Source organism: Phocoena sinus, chromosome 7 (assembly GCF_008692025.1).
Source record: "Phocoena sinus isolate mPhoSin1 chromosome 7, mPhoSin1.pri, whole genome shotgun sequence".
Lineage (NCBI taxonomy): Eukaryota > Metazoa > Chordata > Mammalia > Artiodactyla > Phocoenidae > Phocoena > Phocoena sinus.
In genome coordinates, this window is record NC_045769.1 from 1256823 (window position 1) to 1283343 (window position 26521).

Below are 26521 nucleotides of genomic sequence, written 5' to 3' on the forward strand. Positions count from 1 at the left end.
GGATGAATTTTTTAACAGGGATGTTTAAAAAACCAGCCTGATAGCTTATTTTATTGTATTTACTTTGATATTTAGTGTGACTATATCTGCCTTATCTTCTAGGGTTCAGAACAAGTTGGAGGTGCTGAATTACACAACCATTCCTGTCTATCTCCCAGAGGTCACCATCGGCTCTCACCAGAGTGACCGGGTCTTCCACGAGTTCATGGAGGTGAGGCCCTCGAGTGCCGGGTCTCAGACGACTGGCACAAAGTCACTTCTCTGAAGAATGCTTTCTGTTTGTTTGTTTTAGTGAGAGAGCTCCGTTTTCACTGCAGTAATTCTCCTTTCCCCCGTCATCAGTGTATTGACGCGGCAGGGCCCCTCTGGGCCGTGTGTGCCGCGGGCAGCCTTCCGGGTCAGCGTGTTGTCTTGACGTCAGAACCTTCTCTCTTCCTCAGCTTTCCTCTACGTCCTTTCATGTCAGATTTCACTCTGGCGTCGCCTTCCTCTTCACGGTACATCCTCCGGAAGGAGGGAAGGTGTGTGTTTCTGCAGAAGGCGCTCGGTTGGACGGGAGCCCTGGGAGCCCTCGGGAGGGCGAGGGGCAGGAGTGAGGCGGGAGCTGGGCGGGGCCAAGTGTTTGTTGGTTGTCTTTCTAATTTCCGTAGCTTTTTAGTGAATTACCTGTTTTCAGCATGGTGAATGGTGAACTTAGAGAACATTGTAAGTTCTGCCTCGGAACCTGGCCGGTGAGTGAGCACCTCCTCTGAGAATCGTGGCGTCAGCGGGGTAGTGAGAACGTGACCCGTGTCCGCGTCAGTGGTGGTTGTGTTTGGTTATAGGCAAAGGTGTGAAATGATTGTACTTGGGTCAGAACTTCAAGCTGAGCAGTCAGTACTTAGGTGAGTTGAAATCTGGGTTAGACATTTTTGCGTGACTGTGATTCTCTGATTCGATGCTTAGCACGTTGGTTGCACCTGCGCCGATCGAATGTCCAGGGGTACCCCGTTGCTCTCTTTCTTACCTGAGATACTTGGCCTTTTCTTTTACGTAAGTTCTTTTGGTGGCCTTGGAAGTGGTGGTATTAAATGTAGACATTCGGGGAAGTACGTAAAACTGTAAAGGTGTCACTCGGAGGGACCTACAGTTAGTGTTTTGGCACGTTTCTTTCTTCCTGATGTTTGTGGGGATGTGAGTGCGTACGTGGTGTCTCTTTCTCTTTTTGAGGGGAGCTGGCAGGCCAGAGGCCGAGCTGGCTCCTCTCGGCCGCTGGTGCCTCGATGCCGCTCCTGCCGAGGCCGGGAGACCCACCCCGTCGCTGTCCCCACCCTACATGTAATGACCCACCCGGCCTTGATGAGGCCATCTTACAGGCGGCTGTGTCCTGTCATCAGGGCTGCTACCTTGTGCCGGCCTCCACCGTCCTACTTAAATTTGTCCTGCAGCTTCCTCTCTGGCCTCCTCCACGTCGGGTCTCTCCCTGCAGCCCTCCTCTGCGGTGCAGGAGTGCCTGAGCTGAAATGCCAAAGCGGCAGAGTCTGTCCCATGCCTGCAGCCCTTCCGTGACCTCTGATGAATTCGGTCCTGCAGGGTGGGTGCCCTGGCCCCTGCAGAGTCCCCTCCCTCATCACAGCCCTGCGAGCGCCCGTGGTCTCACTGGTGGTGTCCGTTAGTCCATATACGGGGCCCTGGGGGCTTGGAGGTGGTGCACAGAGAATTTTGAAACAAATAGATTGCCCTTTTAACTTGTAAATTTTTCTGATTACACCAGAGTAGTGATTTACTGATAATGTGTCTTTAACGCCTCTGTAACGTTCTGTGACCTCACTTTTAAACAAGGAAGCAACGGGCAGTGGGTTCAGAGATTGTGCAGTCACCCACGTGTGAGTGGGATTTAGGGACGTGCCTTTGTTTCGGTGGTTTTTCTTATGCTTGCTGTTTGTGTTGTGTGGTACTGGCTTTTCACTTGTATTACTGATACAGAGTTTCCTTTTAAAATGAATTTATGTAATAAAAAAAGGCATTGCATTTTTTAATGTAAGCGGCAGTGCACTTGGTATGCAGCTGTGACCTGATGGGCAAGGTGCCCTCGGATGACCTGAGTAGCCGCCTCTGCTCACTTCAGGTTCTTCAGGCATCAGGCGCTTTCATCTTGTTCTTTCATGCATTTGCTCCATTTGTTCATTAGTTCAGTTATTTATTCCACTAAATATTTATTTAGTGTGTACTAGGTGCCAGACCTGTCCTAGGCCCTGGGAACAAAGCAGCGCGTGACCCGGAGAAGAATCCCCGACCTCCCAGGCACTTACATCCGAGTGGGAGGAAACAGAAAATAAACAGAAGGTGAAGCAAAGAATTCGTTAAGTGACGGTGGCAAGTGCTGTGGAGAAAATTAAATTCCCAGAGGAGGGCAGGGCCAGCTGTTGTGGGCTGGGGGAGTTGGATTTGAAGTCCGGTCGTGGTCCAGGAAGGCCTCACCCAGAAGCTGATGGGTGAGCAGAGGCTGCAGGGGCGAGGGGAGGGGGTGGGTGTGCTGGGGGAGGTGGCCACACGGGGAGGAGAACCGAGGCAGTGGCGCAGCTCCGCGTGTCTGGGACATCAGAGACACAGGCAGGAGGCCACTGTGGCTGGAGCGTGGAGGGGGAGGGAGGGAGGGCGGGCTGGGACAAGCAGTAAGAGGTGGTGGAGGCCCCCCGGGCTGGTGTGAGGGCTCTGGCTTGTCCTGTGCAGGATACGGGGAAGAAGGCGGCTTTGTGTGATGCACTTGGTAGTGGGAATGTTCTGGTTTCTGATTAAGTAGGGGCGCAGGCAGAAGCAGGGAGATTAGCTAGGAGGCTGGTAACGGCATACGGACTGGGAGGTATGTCAGCTGGGACCAGGGTGGTCCTTGTAGGCGTTTTGGACAGTGCTCAGGTCGTGGATAGACCCGACAGAGGCTATTGAACTTTTGTATTGGGAAGTGAGAAAAGGAAGCTGGTTTCTAGGTTTCTGGCCTCAGGAACTAGAGCTCTGGAGTTGGAACCCGCAGACTTTGGGAAGGCGCAGAGGTACAGGTTTCCAGGAAAGATCAAGAATTTTTCATTGGCCATGGCAAGTTCGAGATGCTCGTTATTCCCCAGAGGAGGTGCTGAGTGGGTGGTCGCCCTCTTTTCATCGCACTGTGTGGATACTGTGTTTCTCACCGATTGAAGGTTTGCCTTAAGGCATGCACAGTGGTTTTTTCAGACATAATGCCACTGCACACCTAACAGACTACAGTATAACATAAACATAACTTTTATACGTGCTGGGAAGCCAGAAATTCACGTGACTTGCTTTATTGTGTTGTTTGGACCTGAACCTGCTTCCAAGGTCTGCCTGTAATGGGTTTGGAGTCTGGAAGTTGTCAGCGTATGACTGTTGTGTGACTGTGGTCCTGGTTGAGATGGCTTTGCAGTGAGGAGAGAAGGGGAGCACGAGGTTCAGAGGGGCGGGGGACAGCAGGGGGCCCAAGTCACTGTCTTCAGGGAGCTTATGCTTTTGTGTGTTTATTACTTCATCAGTTATCTTTACAAGTGGGAGACTGTTCGTAGGAATTTCGTCTTTTCTGTTAATGTATGTCTCTTTATAAACAGGTTGTGTTTATCTCTATCTCTGTAAGCAAGGAGGATTGAGCCAAATGACCCCAGAGAAGTTGAATGGTACCCAGAACAGGCAGGACCCTCATGGTAGCCAGGTAGGGGGGGCGTGCACTGTGGTCGAGCATGGGTGGGCAGATGAGGGGCTCAGGAGGTCCAGCAGGGCTCCTGGGGACGGAGTGGCCTGACGTGTCGTGGAGGAGACCCAGTTGCACCGACGTTGTCCCTCGTGGAGTGGGTGAGGGCCCCAGGTGGCCCTGCTCACTGCTGGGAGGAGACACTTCTCAGAGCAAATAAATTCCAACAAACCAACAGCCCAGGCCATCGTCACGACAATTACGGGAAACACTACAAGTTTCAAAAATTAAATCTGTGTAGAAAATGGGCATTTGAAAGTCCCATATAAAAAGGAAAATCCATGCCAGCAAATAAAGACAGTTTTGTTTCTTTCTAATCTTTATACCTGTGTTTCTTCCTTGCCTTAATACACTGGGTGTGTCTCTAGTTCATGGTTGGATAGAATTGTAACAGTGGTCGTCCTTCTCTTGTTTCTGATCTCGTGGAGAAAGTTTTCAATAATTCACCAAATATCATGTTTGCTCTGGGTTAGGTGTAGATACTCTTTATCAGGTTGGGGAAGTTCCATTTTATTAGTAGTTTCCGAGGACCTTCTATCGAGTACGGGTGTTGAGTTTTATCACACTTGTCTGTCACGGGTGATTTTCCTCTTTATGTTAATATGGTCATAAAAATTATAGTGATTGATTTTCTAATGTGAGGCCAACCTTGGTTTCCTGGATCAGTTCCACTTGTGTGTGCTTTATAAACTCTTCACGTGTAGCTGAACCTAGTTCACATATTTAGTTTAGGAGTTCTGTGTTTATGTTGGATGGTAATTTTTCTTTCTTGTAATATCCTTGTCAGATTTATTAGCAGGATCATGCTGCTATCACACACTAAGCTGAGAGGGACCCTCACGTTTTATTCTCTGGAAGAGTTTGCCTAAGATTGTTATTACTGCTTCTTTCAGTGTTTAGGATTGACTGATGGAGCTTTGTTGAAATATTTTAAATTATAAATTTGTTTAATCGATACGGAATGTTCAATATTCTGTTACTTCTTAGGTTTGAAAGTTGTGTTTGTTGAGGAAGTCGCCCTCATTTCTAATTTTCTAATTTCTTTCACTAAGTTGTTTAAAGTGTCCTTTTTTAATGTTTTTAATTAGATCACATCTGATGGTGACTGCTGTCCCCTTCTCCATCCCTGTTGTTGGTCCCGGTGTGTCCCTTCCTTCTATACTCTTTTTTTTTTTTTTTTTTTTTCCTTCTATACTCTTGAAAGAAGTTTGTCATTTAGGGAACTAGCTTCTTGCTTGGTATTGTTTGTTGTACATTCGAATTCACTGATTATTGCTCCTTATTTTTTCCTTTTCATTTGCTGTTTTTCTGTCTTCTTAGTATGAGTGGGTGGATCATTGATTTTCAGCCTGTCTTGCTTTTGAATATATGCGTGGAAAGCTGGTCACATTGCCCTCCAAATTTGTCTTAATTAACTTGATCTCATAATTCTTTCTTTTTTAAAAAATTTAAAAAAATTTTCATTTATTTTTGGCCGCATTGGGTCTTCGTTGCTGCACGCGGGCTTTCTCTAGTTGCGTCGAGCAGGGCTACTCTTCGTTGCAGTGCGTGGGCTTCTGATGGTGGTGGCTTCTCTTTGTTGTGGAGCACAGGCTCTAGGCGCGCAGGCTTCAGTAGTTGTGGCATGTGGGCTCAGTAGTTGTGGCTTGCAGGCCCCAGAGTGCAGGCTCAGTAGTTGCGGCGCACGGGCTTAGTTGCTCCACGGCATGTGGGATCTTCCCGGACCAGGGCTCACTCGAACCCATGTCCCCTGCGTTGGCAGGCGGATTCTTAACCACTGTGCCACCAAGGAAGTCCTGATCTCATAATTCTTGATGTTATGTTTTCATTATCCTTCAATTCAAAATATTTTCTAATTTTAATCTGGTTTCTTTTTTGACCAGTGTGCGAATTCAAATTATATTGGATCATTTAAAAGCAGTTGGAATCTTTCTAATTGTCTTTTTGTTACTGATTTCTTGCTTAATTTCACTCTAGTCAGAAACAGTCTTATGATTTCTGTTCTTGGAACGTGGCTGAGACTGACTTTTCGGCTGAGCATTGGTCATTTTGGTGATGTTTCACGGTCCTTGAGAAGAAGGCCTACTCTGCCCCGTTGTGTGCAAGGTTCTTGCAGCGTCATTGAAAGGAAGTCTCTTGATCACATTCTTCAGATTGTCTCTATGCTCACTGATTTTTGTTTCCTTCTTCTGTCAGTTTGCTGTGAGAGGCGTCTGGAAATCTGTCACTCTGTGTGGGCTTCTGCCTCCTGTATTTCTGTCAAGTTCTGCTTTGTGTGTATCTTGAGGTCGTATTATTAGACACACACAAATTTAGACTTGCTCTACATTCCTAATAGAGTCACCCTTTTATGTGTTATGAAATTTTCCCCGTTAACTTTAGTCATGGTTCTCACCTTAAAGGTTACTTTACTTGAAGCTTACGTAGTGTCTACAGCTTCCCTTCGGTTAGCATTTGCGTGGTATTGCTTTTTCTGCATCTTTTAATTTCATTAATTCTGTATCTTTGTATTTCTAGTGGACACCTTTCAACCTGAAAACAGTTATGTCTTTAGTTTTCGTCTAGTCTAAATATTGGGAATATTTGTCCATTCACATTTAGTGTAATTACTGATACATTTGTGTTTAAATAGCTTATCCTACTACATGTTTTATATTTTTCTTACCTGTTCTTTGTTGTCTTTTTTCCTTGCCTTCTTTTGGATTAAGAGGTTTTTTTTTTAACATTTTTATTCCATTTCCCCCTCTATTTGCTTACTAGTTATCATTCTTTTAATAGTTTTTAGTGGCTAACCTGGTAATTACAATATTCATCCTTGATTTATTAACTTCTGTTATAAGTTAGTAGCTCTCTAGTTCCAGAACACTGTAAGGACCTCATAACACTTCTAACTCCATTTACCCGACTCTTGTGTTTTGTTTGTTTTTGTCATATATTGTAATTCTTCATGTATTTTAAGCCCTCGGGACACTGTGGTTATTGTTCATGTGGTCAGTTCGTGCAGATTGACCCATGGCTGCCCTGCTGCTGCTCTTACCCTCCCTGGTCTCCATACCTTCACGTAGGATCATAGTTCTTCTGACTGAGGAAGCTTTGCTGACAAAAAAGTCTCACCCTTATTGTTTAAAATGGTCTTTAATTTGTTCTAGTTTTTATTTTGGAATTTTTCAAACTTACAAAAATAGCAAGAATAGAAAAATAACTTCTGAACCTTTGTAAGTGGTCATCATTATACCCCATTATCTTCAAACATCTTAATGCACAGATTCTCAGAGTGTGGTCCCCATATCGGCATCACCTGGGCTCTCATGAGGAATGCAAGTTCTCAGGCCCCAGCCCAGGCCTACTGGATGAGATTCTCTGGGGATGGGGCCCAGGAATCTATTTTAAGGAGTCTTCCAGCCAATTCTGATATGCCCTAAGGTTTGGGAACCACTGCTTTAATGTGTAATTCTTACAAACAAGGACGTTCTCTTATATGACCACAATATAGCTATCAAAATCAGGAAATTAACATTCATACATTGCTCCCTCTCATCTACAGACCTTGTTCAAGGCTAATCAGTTGTCCCAGGAATGTTCTTCAGAGCGAAAAGGTCTGATCCAGGATAATGGACTGCATTTAATTATCTTGTCTCTTTAGAATCTTTGAATCTGATCAGTTCTTCAGGCTTTCCTTGATATTCAAGACCTTGGCGCTTCTGAAGATTACAGGATGGTTACTTTTTAATATCCCTCAATTTGGTTTTGTTTGATGTTTTCCCATGATTGGATTTAGGTTTCATGTGTATTTTGTAGGAAGGTCACAGAACTCATTATATCTTATCAGGTAGCATGTGATTCCTCTTTGTCCCATCACTGCTTCTATTAACTTTGATCACTTGACTGAGATAGTGTCCTTGCTGTAAAGTTATTCTTTTACTCCTTGTAATTAATAAGTATTTTCAGGGGAAGTACTTTGAAACTAGGTAAATATCCATTTTCTCATCCAACCTTGACCCAGTAGTTAGCATCTGTTGATTTTCATGGCTAAATTAATGATTAGGTAATTCTCCTAATTCTGTCATTCCTTCTACATTATTAGTTACTATTCTACTATAAAGAAACGCTCTGTTTATTCATTTATTTATATCACTGTGGACTCACAGATTTCTATTTTATCCATATACATCTATATTCATTTCTGTCTCTCAGTATACTGACAGCTATGAATTCACATCAGCACCTTCAATTCCAGAGTGACACAACGAGGCTTGTTCTCATTGTCCCCCAGGCCACGTCCTTCTCAGATAGTGAGAAACCTGGCTTCCCTCAGGTCAGTGCGTCTCCTTCCTGGATCAGTCCCCCCAGTGTATAACCAGGTTCCCACCACTGCTACCACTGCTGCCTTCCACAGTTTCCACTGGTGTTTCTCCAGCCTCTGCTGTGTCCTGCTGCCCACCCATGTAGGTGCAAACCTCTTTTGAAGACCGTTTTCCTGTGTTTCTGGCAAGGTTTGGTTTTGTTTTGTTTTAGGTGGTGTTTCTGACTTGGTTCTGAGCAGTCGCACTGTCTTGGGGTGTGTGCGTCTGTGCTTCTGTGTGTGCTTTGCTTGTAGCTCAGAACGTTCTTTGGCTGACGTTCATTGTCAGTTTTAGAAGAGTCTTGCTGGTACCTCGTCAATGTTGCTACACCCCGTCTTCTCTGCTCTCCTGGGGCTCCACTTGACCACATGTTGGACCGTTTCACCATGTGCTGTGTCCCTCTTTTCTGTGTCTCTCATTCTGTTTTCTCTGTGACCTTCCGCCCAGATATGTTCTTCAGTCTGTCTTCTAAGTTACTACTCTTTCAGCGCTTCCCAATCTGCTCCTAGACATGTATTTTCTATATTTGAAGTTTTAACTTTAATTGTAGTCCTTTTTGATTTTAGAATTTCCATTTTTTTATAATTTTGAGTTGTCTGTTGAAATTATTTTGTTATCTAAATTCTTTGACATGTTAATCACAAAGTTATCTGGTAACTGTAATATCTGGACCTCTGTTCCATCTGTTTAAACTGACTCTCCATCTATCCTTTCCGTTTGGGGACATTTAGTCTGTTTTGGTTTGCTGGTATCTTTTGAAAGGCCAGTCGTTATTTTGGAAGAGCTGTGAAGCTAGCGTGAGGCTGCTGTCGCTGTCCTTGCTGTCTTCCGGCCGCGTTTTAGTAGGGCAGACTCCCGAGCCTGTCAGAAACCAAGCCGGGGGCGCTGCACTTAGGTTTGTGCGGTCTGGTGTATTTCCTGTTTGACCTTCCTGATGGGGCACTTTTACTAGAGCCCCTCCTCTTTGGTGGGTCCTGACCTGCAGTTTTGTCCCCACGGCCCCCTCCCTGCTGAGGGCTGGCTCAGCCCCCATGCTCCTGCCAGTGAGAGTGGGCGGGGCCCTGGGGGGAAGCAGTCACCTTGCAGCCGTCCTTTTTGCTTTCCTTTCCTGGGGCCTTGGAACTGCCCTGCCTTTGATGTCTCGGCACAGGTGTTTTTTCATATGTTGTCCGTTTTTCTTGGTGGCTTGGGAGGGGCCTTGCTCTGCACTAGTCCACCAGAAGCTGGACATACTCGTCACTTTACCCAGTGACACGGGGAGGCTGTTTGGCAGGTTTTCATCGTTGTTAAGTTCTGTCTTATTTTTAATCTGTGAGCATTAAAGGGAATCTATTAATACTATATTGGGCTTACAATTTTAAAGTTTAGAAATGTTGAAATTTTTAATCAATATTTAAATGATTGGGGAAATCTAACTTTTAAAATGCTTAACTGTTTTTAAAAAATAACTTCATTTTTTAGAACGGTTTTAGCGTTACAGAGAAATGAAGGTACTGGAGAGTTCTCATATACCCCAGTTTCCCATATTAACGTCTTGTATTTGTGGTATATTTGTTACCAGTACTGAACAATATTGATACATATTACTAACTGAAGTCCATACCTTATTCAGATTTCCATCGTTTTCTCCCTAGTGTCCTTTTTCTGTCCCAGGATCCCATGCAGAACAGCACGTGACTTTCAATTGTCACGTCTCCATCGGCCCCTCCTGGCTGTGACGACTTCTCGGACTTTGCTTGTTTTTAGTGATTCTGACAGTTTTGAGGAGTACTGGTCAGGTGTCTTATAGAATGTCCATCAATTGCAGTTTGTCTGGTGTTTTTCTTAAAATTAGCCTGGATGTGTGTGTTTGGGGGAGAAAGACCACAGGGTTAAGTACCATCAACGTGACACATCGCTGCTGGTGTTGACGTTGACACCTGGCTGAGGTATGTCTGTCAGGCCTCTCCGTTGTGTGTTTGCTCTTTCCCCCTTCCCAGAAGTCACCATGCCTGCCATAGCCTTTATATTGGTCTGTGGGGTAAAAATTGTGTGACTGTTTAGAGGAATGCTGTTTTCTGAAAGGAAATTTAGTTGCTTGATATTTTAAAAAATGATAAATTGAAATTAGAATGTTAATAGAGTGACTATATTTCTTCATTCACAGAATTTCTTTTGAGTGTTGAAGACATGAGCAACAGTTATTACCAGATTTCCCTCTAGAAAGCGTGTTATGAGGGATAAAGACGAATGAGTGAAGCCCTTCTGTGAGCGTCTTCTGCAGCTGTTTGTAGCTGGAAAGGTTTGTTGCTCCTCAGAGAAGGTTCCCTGGCCAGGCTGCAGAGCGTATTTCTAGAAACGCCCAGGCGAGCAGCCGGGAGGCTGGTGTGTCTCTGAGACACCAAGACGCCGGTTGGTTCCCTGCAGGGAGGGAGCCAGCAGTTTGGGAACATTTTAAGGAATTGTTTCTTTTAGAGAAGGACTGGTTCAGTATTAGAGTGGAGGGTGTTTTGTGGCCATTTATTTCCTGGAATAAGGGGGGGGTTGATGGGGTGCTTTTTTATGGCAGTGGTCTGTAGAAATCAGTTTCCCTGGTTCCTCATATTCTAGGGAAAAAAAAATTTAGTGTTAAGTATGTTTTAGCCAAACTCCACTGACAACGTGAGAAGTTTATACAGTTGACCCTTGAACAACGTGGGGGCATATAACTTATAGGCGGGACTCGGTATCCACGGTCTGCGGTTCCCCCTGTCTGTGGATTCAGCCACCCCGGGCCCGGGTAGCACGGTAGTGTTCACTGTCGAAAAGTATCCACGGATAAGTGGCCCCACAGAGTCCAGCCCACGTTGTTCAGGGGTCCACCGTATCATCCTGATTAATATAACAAGGGTAGTAAACTCAGCAGAGACACACTTCGTGGTTTCATAAGAAGCTTGAAGCACACTTGCACTGTGCTTATGGAGACACTTGGGAAGCCTGAGCAGGGAGGTGTTCTCGTAATACAGCCATTATATCGTATGCATATTTTATAGTGGATACGGAACTTGTTGATACTTTGTGGCTGGAAATTATTGGCCAACACTTCCAATTCTTGGAAAAAGTCATGCAACGTCCTTTTGTGTTTTTTTTATCTTTAAACACAGAAGAAGTAAACCAAAATTTATTCATATGCATGTGGGGAATTAATAAGTAGGTGGTAAATGGCTAAAATTAGACGCTTACATGATTAACTTCAGAAGGGAAAGGGAGGGGCAACAAGAAGCTTACATCAGAAGAACAATTTTGTTTCTAGGGGAACAAACGGGAGGTAAGAAAATTTGTGATACTAATTGTTTATGCAGGTGCAAGTGGTATTTTCCATATGTTCATGGCCATAAACACCCCAGCAACAGGAATTTATGACAGTTTCTTCTTTCTTTAAAAAATTAATTAATTAATGGCTGTATTGGGTCTTTGTTGCTGCGCACGGGCTTTCTCTGGTTGTGGTGAGCAGGGGCTACTCTTCATTGCGGTGCGTGGGCTTCTTGTTGTGGAGCACAGGCTCTAGGTGTGCGGGCTTCAGTAGTTGCAGCACCCGGGCTCTGTAGTTGTGGCTCGTGGGCCCTAGAGCGCAGGCTCAGTAGTTGTGGCGCATGGGCTTAGTTGTTCCGCGGCATGTGGGATCCTCCTGGACCAGGGCTCAAACCTGTGTCCCATGCATTGGCAGCTGGATTCTTAACCACTGCACCACCAGGGAAGTCCCTTTATGACAGTTTCTTCCCCAGAAGTGTCTGCTTCCTTTTTTTTTTTTTTAAATGAAATATTATGGTCTCCTTTTCTCTTTCAGGAACTTTCTACTCTTTCTGTCTTTGGTGTTTTAGAGTTTAACCAAGATAGGTCTAGATTTAAATTTCTTTTTTGTTACGTGGGTACTTTCTGATTTGTTGGTAGGATCTTATTCCTTGCTTCTGTTTTCAGTTTCTTCTCTTGCTTTAAACATCTTAAATGTAGTTACTGTCTTCTGTGTGTGATCTCAGGTTTGGAGGCCTGTCTGACTCTGTCGTTTAATGTTTCCTCTGATTCTTACCCATGGTGGCTTATTTCCTTCTGCATTTTGGACACTTTGGACACTGAGTTCATGCTTCGTGGGTATTTATCCCTGGGCCCCAGGGACGTTTGATTTCAGGTGAACCCAGACTCTCGGTGTAAGCACGCCCCAAATATTTCGTTCACGGGGCATCCTGTGTTGTTTGCTAACGCTGACAGCCCTGCTCCTGGAAGGACTGTTGCCGCCTCCAGGCCCTGAGATTCAGGAGGAACCGGGATTTAAGCTTCCTTTGCTGCTTGTGGGATTCCAGGCCCCGCATGGTGAGGACTGGAACCCCACACTTGTGTGAGGACAGGCTGAGGCTGTGAATTCTTTAGACGCCCGCTGAGACCCCCTTGCCGTCAGGGCGCTTTCTTCCCTCCCGCCTTCCCCTGAGGGTGCGCCCTCGGAGCTGCGCATGTGTGCAGAGGTGCATCACAGGTGTCCACCTGCACAGGGCGCCACTTTGCCTTGCCTCCCAGCGGCTCTGCAGATGCCCCGGCGTGGCGGGGGCTGCAACTCTCCCTCTGGTTTCCAGCTCGCTCTTCATCTCAGCCCCTTATGATTTCTCGCAGAGCCCATCAGTGCATTTAAAAGCATTTGTAGAGGTTTTATATCAAGAGGTTTTTCAGGGTATCGGGCTGTTGTTTTGCTGCAAATGGAAGGCGTCTGTTTCTCTGTATGATCTGAAAGCTGACTTGGTGCTGGTTCTTCCCATGTCCCTTCCACAGAGGGTCCAAGTGGGGAGCTCTGTGTCTCCCTTTTCTCAGTATGTATTTGCTCAGTGAACCCCCGGGATGGAGAAATCTTTCAGTCGCCAGCGTTGAAGGCGTAGGAGGGAAACGCAGAGGATAAAAGGCTTGTGTGGTGATGGGAGGATTCTGTCCGGGAGAGCTATTCGGGCATCTCCAGAGCACTGAGTGGTACGAGGGGTGGTGGCTCACCCCGCGCACGTGGTGCTGAGCCTGACGTTGCAGACACGCCCCAGCGGGGTCATCTCAGGCCGTGTTCTACATCGAGTCACTTACCACTCAGCAAATACTTTCTGTTGCAGGCACTGTTCTGAGCACTGGGGATATTGGGGAATAAGACAGAGTTGGGGGAAGAATGGGCAAGCGATCACCAAATACGTAGGGGGGCCTCTGAGTGCTGTGGGGCGGAAGTAAAGCCGTCCCGGGTGGGAGCTGTTTTGTGGAGAGGGGCCTTGGGTACCAGAAGACATGGGTGTCCCGGCTACACTTGGGGGAGGGGGCAGGGTTGGGAGGTAGAGGCAGGCTTGGCACGTTCTAGGAAAGGAAGAGTCCACGTGGTGAAGTGGAGGGGCGGGCCCAGTGCAGGTGAGGTGAGAAGGTAGCAGGGCGCGCGCAGCAAGGGCCTGTGGGCTATGGCGTGAGGATTTTGGTTGAAGTCGCAGCAAAGCTGTGGCCCGTTGGCATGCTCTGAGCGATAGAATCTGAACCACGTGTTAGGAGGATGGCTCTGCGTGCCGTGTTGGATGTCGACTGGGGCACAGGTGGAGGCGGGGAAGCAGAGCTTCAGGGTATGGGTGAGAGACGACGGAGGCATGGCTGTGACCAGGACAAGCTCACCTTCCTTCCCCGCAGCTGCTGTCTCCCGGGGCAACCTCGCTGTTCCCTGTGCAGCCAGATTTGTTCTTACTCCCTAGGTTTTCAAAACTAAACTATCATTGAAGGATTCAGACGAAAGAGGATCCACAGGGGAAGGGCTGTGACTGCGAGACAGGAGAGTGGGCACCTGAGGTCCCTGCGATGGACGTGGGTATTGGTCTTACGACTTTCAGACTCACGTGTATGGTCCTAGGAAGAGAGTGGGGAGCAGTGTAGACCACACCTGGGTGTGCTCTGAACTGGATGCTGGTGGCAGTGGGGACGATGTGGGGGTGCGGGGGATTCCTAAGAGGGGGAGTTGCTTGTGGCAACAGTGGCCTTTCGTTGTAGACCGTCAGGCAGTCTGGTTTATGGATATCTTTCCTTTAGAGGCTGGACAGACTCAGGGGCACCGGGACCTGAGCTGGGAAGTGTCTAGGTCACAGGGTCCAGACAACTCATTTTGCTTCTTGGGCTTTTGTAATTTTTTTCTTTTGCTTGCCCTTGTGTAGTTTGAGGTCCACGCTGACATTTGGGCATGCGGTCTGCGTGACTTATGCCCCGACAGGTGGCCCATATCCTGGGAAGGGGCCTGTTTTTCTGGGAACTTCTTCATGGGGCCTCTCAGCTCTTTGCAGCCCTGGAGTTGGGCGCCTGCTCTCTGGCTCCGCAGGGTGCAGAGTGATACGTTTCCGTGGTGGCCACGCTTGTCACACCGCAGAGCCAGGAAGAGGCCCTGGGAGCTGCCCTGTCCTGTGTATTCATCCGGTGCCCATTCGTTGCACTCTCAGTGCCAGACGCTGCTCTAAGGACACAGAGCTCTGGAGAGTCACCGACCAGTGGGAGAGACAGACACGTGGACGCAGGATGCGACGTGGTTCCCGCTGGGGGCTGACGGGGGAGGGCTTCACGGTGGTGGCCCGGGTGCCGGGATTACAGGACGAGGGGGTGAGCCGAGTCGTCGGGAGCCTGGGGGCCTGGGTCTTCTCCGAGAGGAGGGCTGGAGGCTGCCGGGGCGGGGCTGCCGCGGGCAGCGGGGCTGGCGTGTTGGCTCCGGGGCGTGTGTTCATGACGGGAAGGGGGAGCGGTGAGGACTGGGAACCGAGGCAGGTCCCGGGGGCTCCTGGCTGCTCGGGGATCCTGAGTCTCGCTGCGGGGAAAGGGCTTTTGTGGGCCCCTGGGATGAGCTGCGGGCTTTGTTTAGAATCACTGACTGCAAGAAGCCCTGTGAGGAGAACCTGAGAGACAAGGGATGGGCGTGAGGCTCGGGGGCCAGCCCAGGGCGACACTGGTAGGAGGAGGTGTGCGGGCAGAAGCGGGGTGGAGGTCGGGTCAGGAAGGCATCTCCCCGCGGCCGCGCACCTGGGGCACCCGGGGCGGCGGGAGCAGGCGGGAGTCAGGGAGGCCGGCCTGAGGGTGAGGCCGGAGGGTCATGGTGGGAGTGGGCCTGAGGGCACGGGACGGGAGCGGGGTGGGGGAGGAGGCTGACGAGGAAGTGGCCTCGCTGGCCAGCTTTGAGCCCCCGTGTGAGCGGGCCCCACGCTGTGCCCACAGGAAGGCATGACGGTTCTTGTTGCCGCTGGTAGGTGAGGCCACGGCGTCTGCCGTCCATGGCAGGCAGCCCTTCACGCCCAGGTCCCGGCTGGTGCCGCGGGGCCTCCCGTGCAGCCTGGGCCAGCACTGCCCCTTCAGCTGTGTTGTGGCCCTGGGGCCTCCACTAGTGCGGAGTGACCTTTTTAGGAGAGAAGGGAGCTTGGGTTTTCATAGAACAGAAGGACTTGTAACGTCGGTTTGGTTTGGTTTGGTTGATCTGGTGGCCTGGGCGTGTGGCTCAGTCCTGTGGCTGGCCTGGCTGGGGTCCTGCTGGCCTTCAGCCTCCCATCTGGTCTCCAGGGCCTGCCCGGGGATCTCAGAAGGGCGTGAGTACCCGGAGCCTGAGAAGCACGTGTCAACGCATTTTTCATTCACACAGCCCCTCCGATTTTCTGTTTGGAAGTGACCCTATAGACAAATTCATACAAATACCTAGCGTGTGCGTGAGCGCCTGCTAATTCTTTAAAGTCATTTTTCAGGCACTGTGCCAGGTCACTTCTTGTTACTGTGCAGCCCTCCCTTGGGGTAGACAAACTGTGAGTCGGTCTCCACTTTACCGATTCCATCTCTTTCCAATTTAAGGAGGCCAGATGCTATTAAGATACTGCGTTCCTTCCATGAATCTGATCTTGTCCAAGACAGTTGCTAGGACAACAGGATCTTCGGTTTTCTCTCCTGCTATTTTTATTTCTTTACTATCTCAGGTTACTATTTTCATTTTCCGTATCAAGTTCCTCTTTACCATTTTTAAAAATAGAGATGTTTAATAACTTTAATATGTTAACACTGTATGTTCTTGCCTTTACGAAGTTCACCTTAATAAAGACAAACTTGCAATAAACAGGAAGGCCTTAGGATCAATGTATCTAAACCTGCCGAAGAAGAAAGGTACAGACTCTGTCGTTTCATGTTTCCTCTCGATGTTCAAACCTTAGTCAGAGCTTAATTTGGTATTTATCTTTTATGTTAAAATACCGATTCTCAGTTTAGAAGTCGTTTAACGTGAAAGTAGGTGCTAAATGTCTTCAGTCCGTCCTTCATTAGTTGTGGCTGGAAGAGGCACGCAGCCCTCTGCCCTCAGTGCGTGCTCCATGGAAAGCTCGTGATCGAAGTCCAGTGTTCGTCTCCATGTCCCATTTATATTTCTGCGTGCAGAAAATAACGTATGTCCCTTGGAGAAGAAAGTTAGTGTATAAAAGGTGGACCTTCTACCAGGTGCACTGATTTGTGTGCACTTGCAGGTTTTCACAGGGACCTGCTGGTGCGAATGATAGGGTAGCGTTTCACACGCACCCTGACCCACCAGGGGTGCCTGGACTTTGCGTGTGTCCAGTCATTACTTTGGTTTTAGAAGTTTTAGGACACATCCCGCTTTCAGGTATTTGAACGAGCGCTTGAGTTAGGAGCTTTTCTTCTTCACAGTTAATATGAGTTAAACGGGATTCAGACATTTAAAGTATATGATGTTGTGACACTTGTGGTGTGAAGATAGGACCTCAGCGTGGATGTATTTGTAATAGGCTGTGGTGTTCGTGTGCTAAAAATCGGAGGCACTCATTTTTAAAATAAAAAGATTGTTTTTGAAAATGGACTTGGATAAAATAAGATTTTTTGGAAGTTGATTTCATTTTTTTTATACTTGATTTATGTTTAACGTTAATGGAAAATTGGGGAAATTGTATATCAAAGAAGTAACTTTAATAACTAATTTCTCTGGTGCTCTTCTTTAAAATGAATGAGAAATTCTTAGCCGGGCTCCTTAGCGTTCGTATGCAATGAGTAGCAGGGGTGGGAGATTGGAGTCCCCGAGCCACCCCACAGTTAGTTAGTAGTTTTCAGCTCCTTGGTGCATCTGGAGAGAGCAGAGTCAATAGTACCTAGTAGTACTATTTACTGCTCCAGTGGAGTAAAGCAGATCCAGAAGGGCAAGGCGTAGTCCATCCTTTTTTAAAAAATTCTCCTTTTTACGGTAATACAACACAGGATTTGATGCTAGAATTACTACATATATTTAGTCCTCCAGGAAAGCTCTTCCAACCAGGAAACCCCGAGCATCACTGACTACCCCTGAGGTGGTGCTAAGAAATAAAAGTGCCCCTGCTCCCTGCGTAGTTCTTTGAGGCACACGTAAAAGGGCAGGAAAAGCAGGGCCTTCCCAGGGCAGGGTGGTTGTGGACTGGACCCTGACATGCGTCCTGCAGTCTCACAGCGGCAGAGCTCAGTGTGTACCGGCTGACAGGAGGGGAAAGCTCCACGTGGTGCAGGGACTTCATGCGCTAACAGCGCACGGAGACGTGCCGTTTAACACAGCGGATATCTGCAGGGGGTGGTGGGCAAGACGTTCCTGGATTCGAGGGTCAGAGCATCTGGGCTCGGGTGTCAGCCTGCCCCTTCTCGCCCGGTGACCTCGAGCGCGTCACTTAACATCTTTTACCTCCGAGACAGTGCCTGCCTGCTGACCTCACGTGTCTGATCCCAAGACGGTGCTGGGAATGGGACTGGTAGGCAGGCCGCCCTCTAGGATCCAAGTCCATCTTGATTGCGGCAGGCGTCACCAAGGTGGGTACCCAGAGGATGGGACAGTGGACTCGGGAGTTCCCAGGAGTGGTGCTGGCTCCCTCAGCTTGAGGAAAGGTGTCATGGAGGAGCGGGCATCGTTTAGGGCAGGCGTTCAGGAGGAAGAGATAGATGCTCAGGAGGGCGCTCCAGGTCGGGCAGCCAGTGCCGGGGAGAGTGGGTCCGCGCACGTCCAGGAGGCTCGCTTGTGGGCCCGTGAGGACCCTCGATTTGTCTGATGGGGGCTGAGCAGCGGGGGTGTGGTCGGCTTTCTCCCGAATGGTATTTCCAAGGGCATCGGGTCATCAGACTCACCGGGTGTTCTTTCCTCCCGAATCGTTAGTTTTCATAAAGCGGCAGTTTTCTTACGGGACTTCTTTCCTGAGAGTGATTCTCTAACTGGTAGATAACTGCGTGCAGTAGCAGCTGGGGCTGGAGAGTTAGACGTTCTCTGAGCAGAAACCGAAGTACCGGCACCGAGGTCATCCATTGAAGGGGGCGCGCCCGTGACCTTTGTGCTGTCAGCCGCCTCCGGGGAGGGGCTTCCTGGGTCAGGGCGAGGCGCTTCCGCTGAGGGACCCGCTGCTCCTGACCTGCTCATGTTTCAGCCCTGCAGCAGCGTCTTACTCCCTCTTTCCCTGGCTTCTGTGTGCTAGTTGATTGTTTTCCGTGGTTCTGTTTCATTCCCTCCGTTGACCTATCCGCTGCACCTCTTTATCTCATCGTTAGTGACTGCTGTGAGGTGTGCGGTGCACACCTTTACCTTGTCACGGTCCCCCAGAAAGCCAGCATCGGGCCACGTCACACGTGACGTGAGCCCCTCGCAGCCGGCTTCTCTCCCCCTGTCTGTCCTCTGTGCCGTTACGCGTGTGTATTTCACTTCCACACGTGTTAGGAACCTCAGGATATACTGTTACTACTTTGGCTTTAAACAGTTCACTCGAGCTTTTTATTCCGTCTTTCCTCCTTCCTGCCCTTCCTCCTGCAGCTGTGGTTCCGGCTGTGCCCGGTTCCTTCACGCAGGTCCAGGTTTCACCTGGCTGAGCAGAGCCCCCTTCAATAGCTGAGCTCATGCTACGGGCCTGCTAGTGATGACTTCTGTTAGCCGTTGTTTAGAAAGATATGTGTTTCCGTTGCATTTTGGTAGGTTTTTCATTCATCATAGAATTCTGGGTTGACAGTTGTTTTCTGCCAACACTGAAGATACTCCATAGATTCCTGGCTTGCAGTTTCTGATGAGAAATATGAAATTATTCTTATCTTTGGCCCTTGTACCTAATGGAGCTTTTTTCTCTGGCTGCTTTTAAGACTTCCCCTTACTCTCTCTATCACTGGTTTTCAGTACTTTAATTATTATGTGCTCCTGTGGTTTTCTCTCTGTTTGTCCGGCTTGGCGTTTATTGAGTTTCTTGGCTGGGAGGGTTTCTAGTTTTCCTATCATTTGGAAAATGTTTGGTCGTTATTTCTTCAGATCGTTTTCCTCCCCCATCGAGGACTCTGAGTGCACAGATGCTGGATGACTTGATCCTGCCCCACAGGCCACTAAGGGTCTGTCCATTTGCCCTTGACCTTTTCTCTCTGTGTCTTGTTTGGGGTAGTTTCTGTTGCTCAGTCTTGAAGTTCACTGCTGTTTTCTTCTGCGGTCACATGTAATAACGCCATTAATTCATTGTGTTAGTTTGGGTCCTCCGAGAAACAGAAGCCAGGATGGGAGTAAACACTGATGAGGTTTTGGAAGGAAGCCCCTGTGAAGGATAAAGGGACCAGACCTGAGGTGGAAGGAGTCTGGCCCTGTGACAGGGAAGGGAAGGGGAGGAGATTGGGGAGGAACAGTCCAGGAAGGGTTTGGCCAGGCCGACGGGGTGTCCTAGAGCCAAAGGCTCCTGCTGAAAGAGGCCCACGGCCCACGGATGGGCTGCCATGGAACTTCTGCTGCTCTTGGTCGTGGGCTGCACCCTTACGTGGGAGGCGTGGCCTCTGCGTGAACAGGGTGGCGGGCCTAGAGGGTCAGCACCTGGGCCCTCGGCCACTCGGGCCTCCTCGCAGCAGGGCATCTGAGCAGCACATCTGCATGGCTGCCACACCTACCCAGTGGAATTTGTATTTCGGGAATCCTGGGTTTTTTTAAATTCTAGACGTTCTTTTTATATTTTCCAGTTCTTTCATTATTTTCCTTTTCCATTTAATTTCTTGATTACGTTGAATATTTTTATAGCTGTTTTAATGTCCTTGTTTCCTAATCCATCATCTTTGTCATGTCCTTAGTCTGCTTGATTATTTTCCCCTGGTTACAAGTTACATTTTTCTCTTTCACGTGTCTAGAACATCGGTTGCCATAAATCATGAATTTTTATGTTTATGAGCACTAGGTTTTGTTTCATTCTATTGAAGAGTGTTAGAATTCTTTCTGGCAGGCAGTTAAGATACTTGCAAGTCAGTTTAAGCTTTGGGGGCTTGATGTTTAACCGTTTTGGTGGGTCTAGAGCAGCCTGTCTTCTAGGGAAGGGTTAGCCCGGTCCCCGGTGTGCAGTGAGCGGTCCCTCTGCTCTGGATGGCTCAGCCCCAGGGCAGCTCTTGGACTGCTCACCCGGAGACACCCTGGGACGTCCTTTGCCTGGGGTGCTCTCCACCCGCCGCGGGGGCACCGCCCCACGCACCCTGCCTGCTGCTCAGCTAGAGACCAAACGCGCTGGATTGACGTGGCTCTTTTCTGCCCAGGTCCTTCCCCTTAGCGCTCAGCCCATGTCTACTCAGTGCCACCAGTACACTCAGGTGGTCCAGTTTCCAGATGCGTGTGGCCAGGGGTTGAGTCCAGGCCCTATTACTCCCTCGTGGCGGGAACTACAGGCATTACCTGGCATGGGTTGGCCTCTCGCTTGGGCCGTTCCTAGTGGCGCTGCTAGAGGCCAAGGTGACTGAGGTCGTGGCCATCAGGGAGCAGCTTTCCACGCCCGGCGGCTCCAGCAGGACGCGCTCCACCCCATCCTGTCACCCTTGCCCCCCCCGTCCTCCTGACCGTGTCCTCTTCTCCGCTGTCCGGGTCGGTCAGGGAGGACTTCTGCATCCCCTCCACTCCTCCCTGACCTGACTTTCCACCTGCTACCATCCCACTTCCCAACTGGTTTATATATTCTGTGTATTTTATAAGGTTAGAGAAGATGGGACTTCTATTCGTGTCTCAAAGCAGCCAGGACACAGTGTATCAAGTGTAGAAGGAATGCACAGTTTCCTCCAGGAGGATGAGTGCATATATATTCCTCTTCTCAGCTGGCTTTTGTCCAAGCAGCGGGCGGTTTAAGCCCGTGCCGGCGTCTCTGAGCTGCGTGTGACAGCCGTGCCTGGGAGGAGCAGCCTCTGTGAGCTCGGACCTCTTGAGCCACTCCACGGCACCCATGCCGTCCCGGCCTGTGGCGTGTAGAGATGGGTGCCTTTTTCTAAAATCAGAACTCACCCAGGGTTTAAAGTGTCCTCACAGTCAAACTCAGCAGCATCACTTTGTTTCAGCCGCACCACCCTGAGCTCAGACCTACCATGCCTGCGGCTCCCCGGCCTGACCCAGGACAAAACTGACTGCGGGCCCGCGTCCAGGAGCCACGCTCTTGTGCTGACGGTCGGACCAGGTGCCCGCGTCGGCTTCTGAGAGATGCTCCCGCCAGGAGGTCCTGGGCCACTCCGTCCTCACAGGGCCACAGAGCGTGTTTTCTCAAGTGGTGAATGTGGTGGACGGGGGCTGGGAGGCTTGAAGGCTGACTTACGGAAGCAGATGCAGATATGAAGTGGTGAAAAGGAAGAGGCTTTGTTTTGCATTCTCGTTGTGAAACATCCCAAATGGGAACACTCCTGGGGTTCTCTGTTGGCTTAACTGCACTGAAAGGGAACCCTGAGGGTCTGGGGACCCTTGTCTGGGTGTCAAAGGCCAGTTAGGTGCTGCCCCAGGAGGTCCAGAGAGCAGATTTTGTGATGCAGTTGATAGACGCTGGCTGCACTCAGCGGTTCCACATCCTGCGAGTTTTTATTCTCTGCTCTGTGGTTTAAAATTTGATTTGCAAAGAAGACAGCAGAGTCAAACTGTGGCCTCCCGGCCCTTCCTCAGCAGGTGCTGGGGGCTGGCCCGGTGCCGGTGTGCTGGTGTCGGCGAAGCTTGAAAACCTTTCCGATGAAAAGAGATCCCTTTCTGGTGTGAAAAAAATTACAGAGTGATAAAAATTAAGATTGCTCTTCTATTGCTGCAGCGGGCGTGTATTCACAGCAGGTGGCTGGGAACGTCTTTGTGGACAGGGAGAGACCATGTGGGGAGATGCACCCGCGGCTCCTGCTTTGTGGCCCCTCTGCCCCCTTCCTGGTTCTTGTTCCCAGGGGGTGGCCGCTCTCCCACGGCCTCAGCACGGCCTCTCTCTCGTACAGACACGCCCAATGTCTCCGTCATAAAACGCAGAACAAGCTGCATGGGTTTTCTGTAGCAGCTGTAACGAACGGCCACAGGCGGAGCGGGTGAGAAGGTGCCCGTGTCATTTTCCGGTTCTGGGGGTCAGAGCACAAACCCAGGCGAGGGGCTGTGCTCCCATTGGGGCTCTGGGGAGCCTCTGCTTCTTTCCTTTCCAGCTTCTAGGGCCCCTCGCACCTTGGCTCCCGTCCCCGGTGAGGCCGACCTCTGCTTCTGCCACCGCATCTCCTGAGCTGACCCTCTCCCAGGACCCTCACGATGACCCTGGGCCCACCTGTCAGTCCAGGGCGGTCTCCCCGCCTCGAGGTCCCTCTGCACAGGCACAGGGTCTGGGGGTGAGGGCGTGGGAGTCTAGGGGGGATTTTGTGATCTCAGTACCCCCTTGACACAGAGGCTCTGCTCACACCCCGTCTCCACACACAGCGCCCCCTGCTTGCAGGCTCCGGGGCCCCTCCTCTCCTCGGGTTCTCCCCCGTGCCGTCCTCGCTGGGATGGCGGCCCCTCCCTCAAGATGCCGGGCGGCAGCTGTGCAGCTGGGTCTCCAGCACAGCCCCGCCTTCTCGGCCACCGACCCAGCTCCCCACCTGCCCGTTGGTGGTCTCCCCGCGGCGGCCCACGTGCTGCTCCCATTCTGCTTGGGAGCCAACCGGGGTGCCCGCCTCCCTGGGGCGCCACCCGCCTCTCCCCTGCTTGTGCTCCGCTGTGCTGCCCAGGCTCTCCTGAGCCCTTAAGGCCCGTGGAGGTCGCTGAGACCCTCGCGCAGGGCCGCACTTGCAGCTCTTCCGGCCCAGCGACCACCTTCTGCCGCAGTGCCTGTCGGAGTTGGAGAGCAGGGGCGCCGCCCTCACTCCCGGGTCCTCCCGCCACTCCTGTCCCCTGCTCCTCCCGTGGCCACGCCAGGCGTCCCCGCTCGCCCCGTCCCTGGGCTCTGCTGCTCTGTGTGCGCCCCCCGCCGGCTCCCCCTTGGCGGGCACCGTGGGCCGTCGTGTGCCACTGGCTCCCTTCCCAGTCTCCGCCCAAGAGGATGACTCCTGGGGGGGAGCTGGGTGTTTCCTTTTTCCTCTGTTGTATACCCAGGATGCTCCTAGCACCTGGACGAAACCTTGTGCACAGAGGCTCCCAGGGCCGGAAGCTGCGGTCAGCCTGCACCTCGGTCCTCCCCACTTACAGGTCCCCGCTTCTCTCCGCGTCCTGCAGCCGCGCACGCCCACTGCAGGCCTGTGCACCTGCCAGAGGGGACGCAGGCTCAGTGCCGGGATGGGTAGTGTGGCCGCGGGGCGTGTCCAGGCAGGGCTGTCTGTCCTCGGGTGTGACTGTGTCTGGCCCTCCTTGCACTGTAGCCTCTGCCTCCACCTCGGTGTGGCTGGTAATGAATGCCCTCTGCTGATGAGAATCAAGGAAAGGCGGATTTCTTTTTTAAGCTGCTTCAGTACTTGTTCTCAAGGGCAAAGTGTGGAAGATTTCTGTGTGCAGTATGTAGTATGTACATATCTACTGTTGGACCACATTAACTGGAAGGTAGGAAAAAGAAAACTCCGTATTTTGTCCCCACTGTTAACTGGATGAATCTCATTGTGCTTTGCCTGTTCCCTGCCTGGCCCACGCAAGACTCCTTCCAGCCTGGCCTTCAGAGCCAGGCTTCCACGCTCCACGGTGGAGGCCAACCCTGTGACGCGCCATCCCAGCCTGTGGACCCCTCGCCCTCGCCGCAGGCTCCCTTCCCCTGCGAGCCCTCCTGGCCATGTGAGGGAGCCTCTGTGCCCCTCCAGGTTCACCCTGTGTGTGCCCTGCACCCCTGGGGCCCCTGCCCCCGATTTGTGGTGGGGCCCATGGCAGGAGGTGCTGGCAGGAGACGGGCAGGTGGGGCAGAGAGAGGGGCTGAGACATCTCCCCTCCCGCCCCCCCCCCAAAGCTGTGGCTCCCCTAGGTCAGTGCCACTTCTGCCCGAGGCTCCATGGCCACCCTCCCAACAGCAGCACGGACACGTGGCTTGGCCACTGGCGTTTGTAGCCCCCCAGCAGCATGGAGGCTCCCGAGGGCAGGTCGTGCTGTGCTTCCTTCCGCGGGGCCCCTCACCCTTACAGTGGGACCGCCAGAAGCAGGCCCCGCCGGCGCGGGGAGGGGAAGGGTGGAGCGGAGGAAGCCGTCGGGTGAGCTGCGGGGACGGACGGACGTTGTAAACTGCTGGTGACCACGGCTTTCCCTCCCGCAGCTGCCGGGCCGCAGGTACAGCCCTGGGTACAACAAGGACGTGGGGGACAGATGGATCTGGCTGAAGTGACGGCCGCCTCCGTGGAAGCTGCCTCACGAGGATGGAGGTGCACCCAGGCCGCCTGACTCCCCTGGACTCCACGTAGCTTAAAATCGGGGGTGGGAGTGAATGATCCTGAAGTTGCACAGTGGAAGAAATGGCGCAGCAAACAGCAGTCTGCCCTGCAGTGTACTTACGGGAGTGGAAGGAGGCACCCCCATTTAAAGGGGGGGCCCTCCAGCTTTATTCTGGGACGATGATCACTGGGGAGAAACAGTCTGCTGTGAAAGAGCAGGTGTCACTTGGAGAATCTCATTTCATCACAGTCATGCTCTGTGTCAGGCAGGTTTTGTGCACTGTGTGTTCAGACTTCAAGAAATAAAACCGTTTCTATGGCACATCTCTCCATTATACATCTGCCCACACACGCATACGTGTCACATACATGAGTACGCACACACACTTACCGTTAGCCAACAGTTTGCTTTGATGTGGTTTGGTTTGATCAAGGCATATATTAGGATTGAAGAGTTTTTCTGAAGCATTTCTTCTTTTTGTTTTAGAATGTAACTACTACATTAGAGAAAAAGGAAAAAAGCAAAGAGGAAATACCAAAAAGAGGAAGCAGTTACCCTAGGTTCATAGAGCAGAGTATTGGCTGTGAAAGGGCTTTGGGAAGAGTCTCCTGTGACGGCCCCGTCGCTGGTGGTGCGACTCCTTCCCGAGGGGACTTTCAAGCACAGAGTGTCAGTGGGTAAAACACAAAAGCAAACATACTCTCTTTATCACCCAAAAGTCAAGCTGTTGATCAAAACTGAGTCACGTGAGAGAAAATCGCACTTGCTTATTCACCTCTGTTGAAACTTAGAAACAAAAGTAAGATTCCCTGAAGGCCAATTGCTGAGGTCCGCGTTTTAGTTCCGAAGTTAAGCTGTAAGTCCTGTTAGATTGGGTTTTCTCCTGTGGAGCCCCACTGTGTTCAGCATGGTCACTCCAAGCCCGCACGTGTCTATTTAAATGTAAACGAATTAAAATCCACGTCCTCAGATGCGCTGGCCACAGCTCAGGTGCTCGGAAGCCACGTGGCCCGTGGCTTCTGTCCCGGACGGTGCAGGCGAGACGGCATCCTCACCGTGGAAGGTGCCCTGAGGCGTGGCTGTGTTGGAGCTCCCGCTGGCCCCCGCCCCATCCTTCCTTTCCCTCCCTCCCTCCCCTCGCCCTTCTCTCCTTCTCTCTCTCTTTGGATTTTAAGAACTGAACGTAAAGATTCCCAGCAGTTTCCGAGTTGGAGTCTAGATTTAAGTGGGCGACATTTTGCGTTTCACTGAAACCCAAAGCGCTTTCACGGTTGACTGAAAGTGCGCCAGGCGTGGGGCCAGTCCTGCAGTCTCGTGGCCCGGGCGCCGCACAGACCCCTTAGAGAGGGGAGGACGGAAGAGGGGACCACGTTCAACTGTCCTGGCTGCTCTGGCGTCTGGGCTGTAATGGGCCAGCGCGTCCCTTCTCTCGCCGCCGCCCTGCAGTGTCCCTCCCGCCGGGGTCGGCGTGCGTGTGGCCAGAGGACTTGGGTGGCAGACAGGCCTCTCGGGCGGGCAAGGCCGGTTCCAGCTTTGGGGGCAGCCTGCACCCCCGACGGGGTGTGGCTCTGTGATTGGTAGGGCTGAGAGGGTGAATGGTGTCACGCTCGGTGGTTCCTTTCCCGTGAGGTTGGGCAGAAGAGCAAGTGGATGGTGCCCAAGTCTGCACATTGAAGCCCCGAGGGGCCCAGCCGACGCCGCGTCTTCCCCCAGAGCTGCCGCGTCGTCGCCTCACCCTGAGCAGACCCAGGGTGGCAGTCACACTGCATTCTGAGTGTTTCCTGCTCGAGGATCGGGACGGAACGACGCGGTTACGTGTCTTGAAGGTGTGTTTTTCCAGGCGGGAGACTCTGTATTGAGGAAAAAGTG

At 50.9% G+C, this 26521-nt stretch overlaps 1 protein-coding gene across 2 annotated transcripts in view; it reads left to right on the forward strand.

The window, feature by feature from the left end:
- The window catches only part of NDUFA10 (NADH:ubiquinone oxidoreductase subunit A10), a 48881-nt gene extending 23908 nt beyond the window's left edge, over positions 1 to 24973 (forward strand). For both annotated transcript variants that reach the window (XM_032636856.1, XM_032636855.1), the window contains 2 exons: positions 103 to 211; positions 24537 to 24973. In XM_032636856.1, coding sequence (XP_032492747.1) covers positions 103 to 211; positions 24537 to 24605 — 178 coding nt within the window. In that variant the 3' untranslated portion in view covers positions 24606 to 24973. The remainder of the gene's footprint in view (positions 1 to 102; positions 212 to 24536) is intronic.
- Positions 24974 to 26521: the final 1548 nt, after the last annotated feature.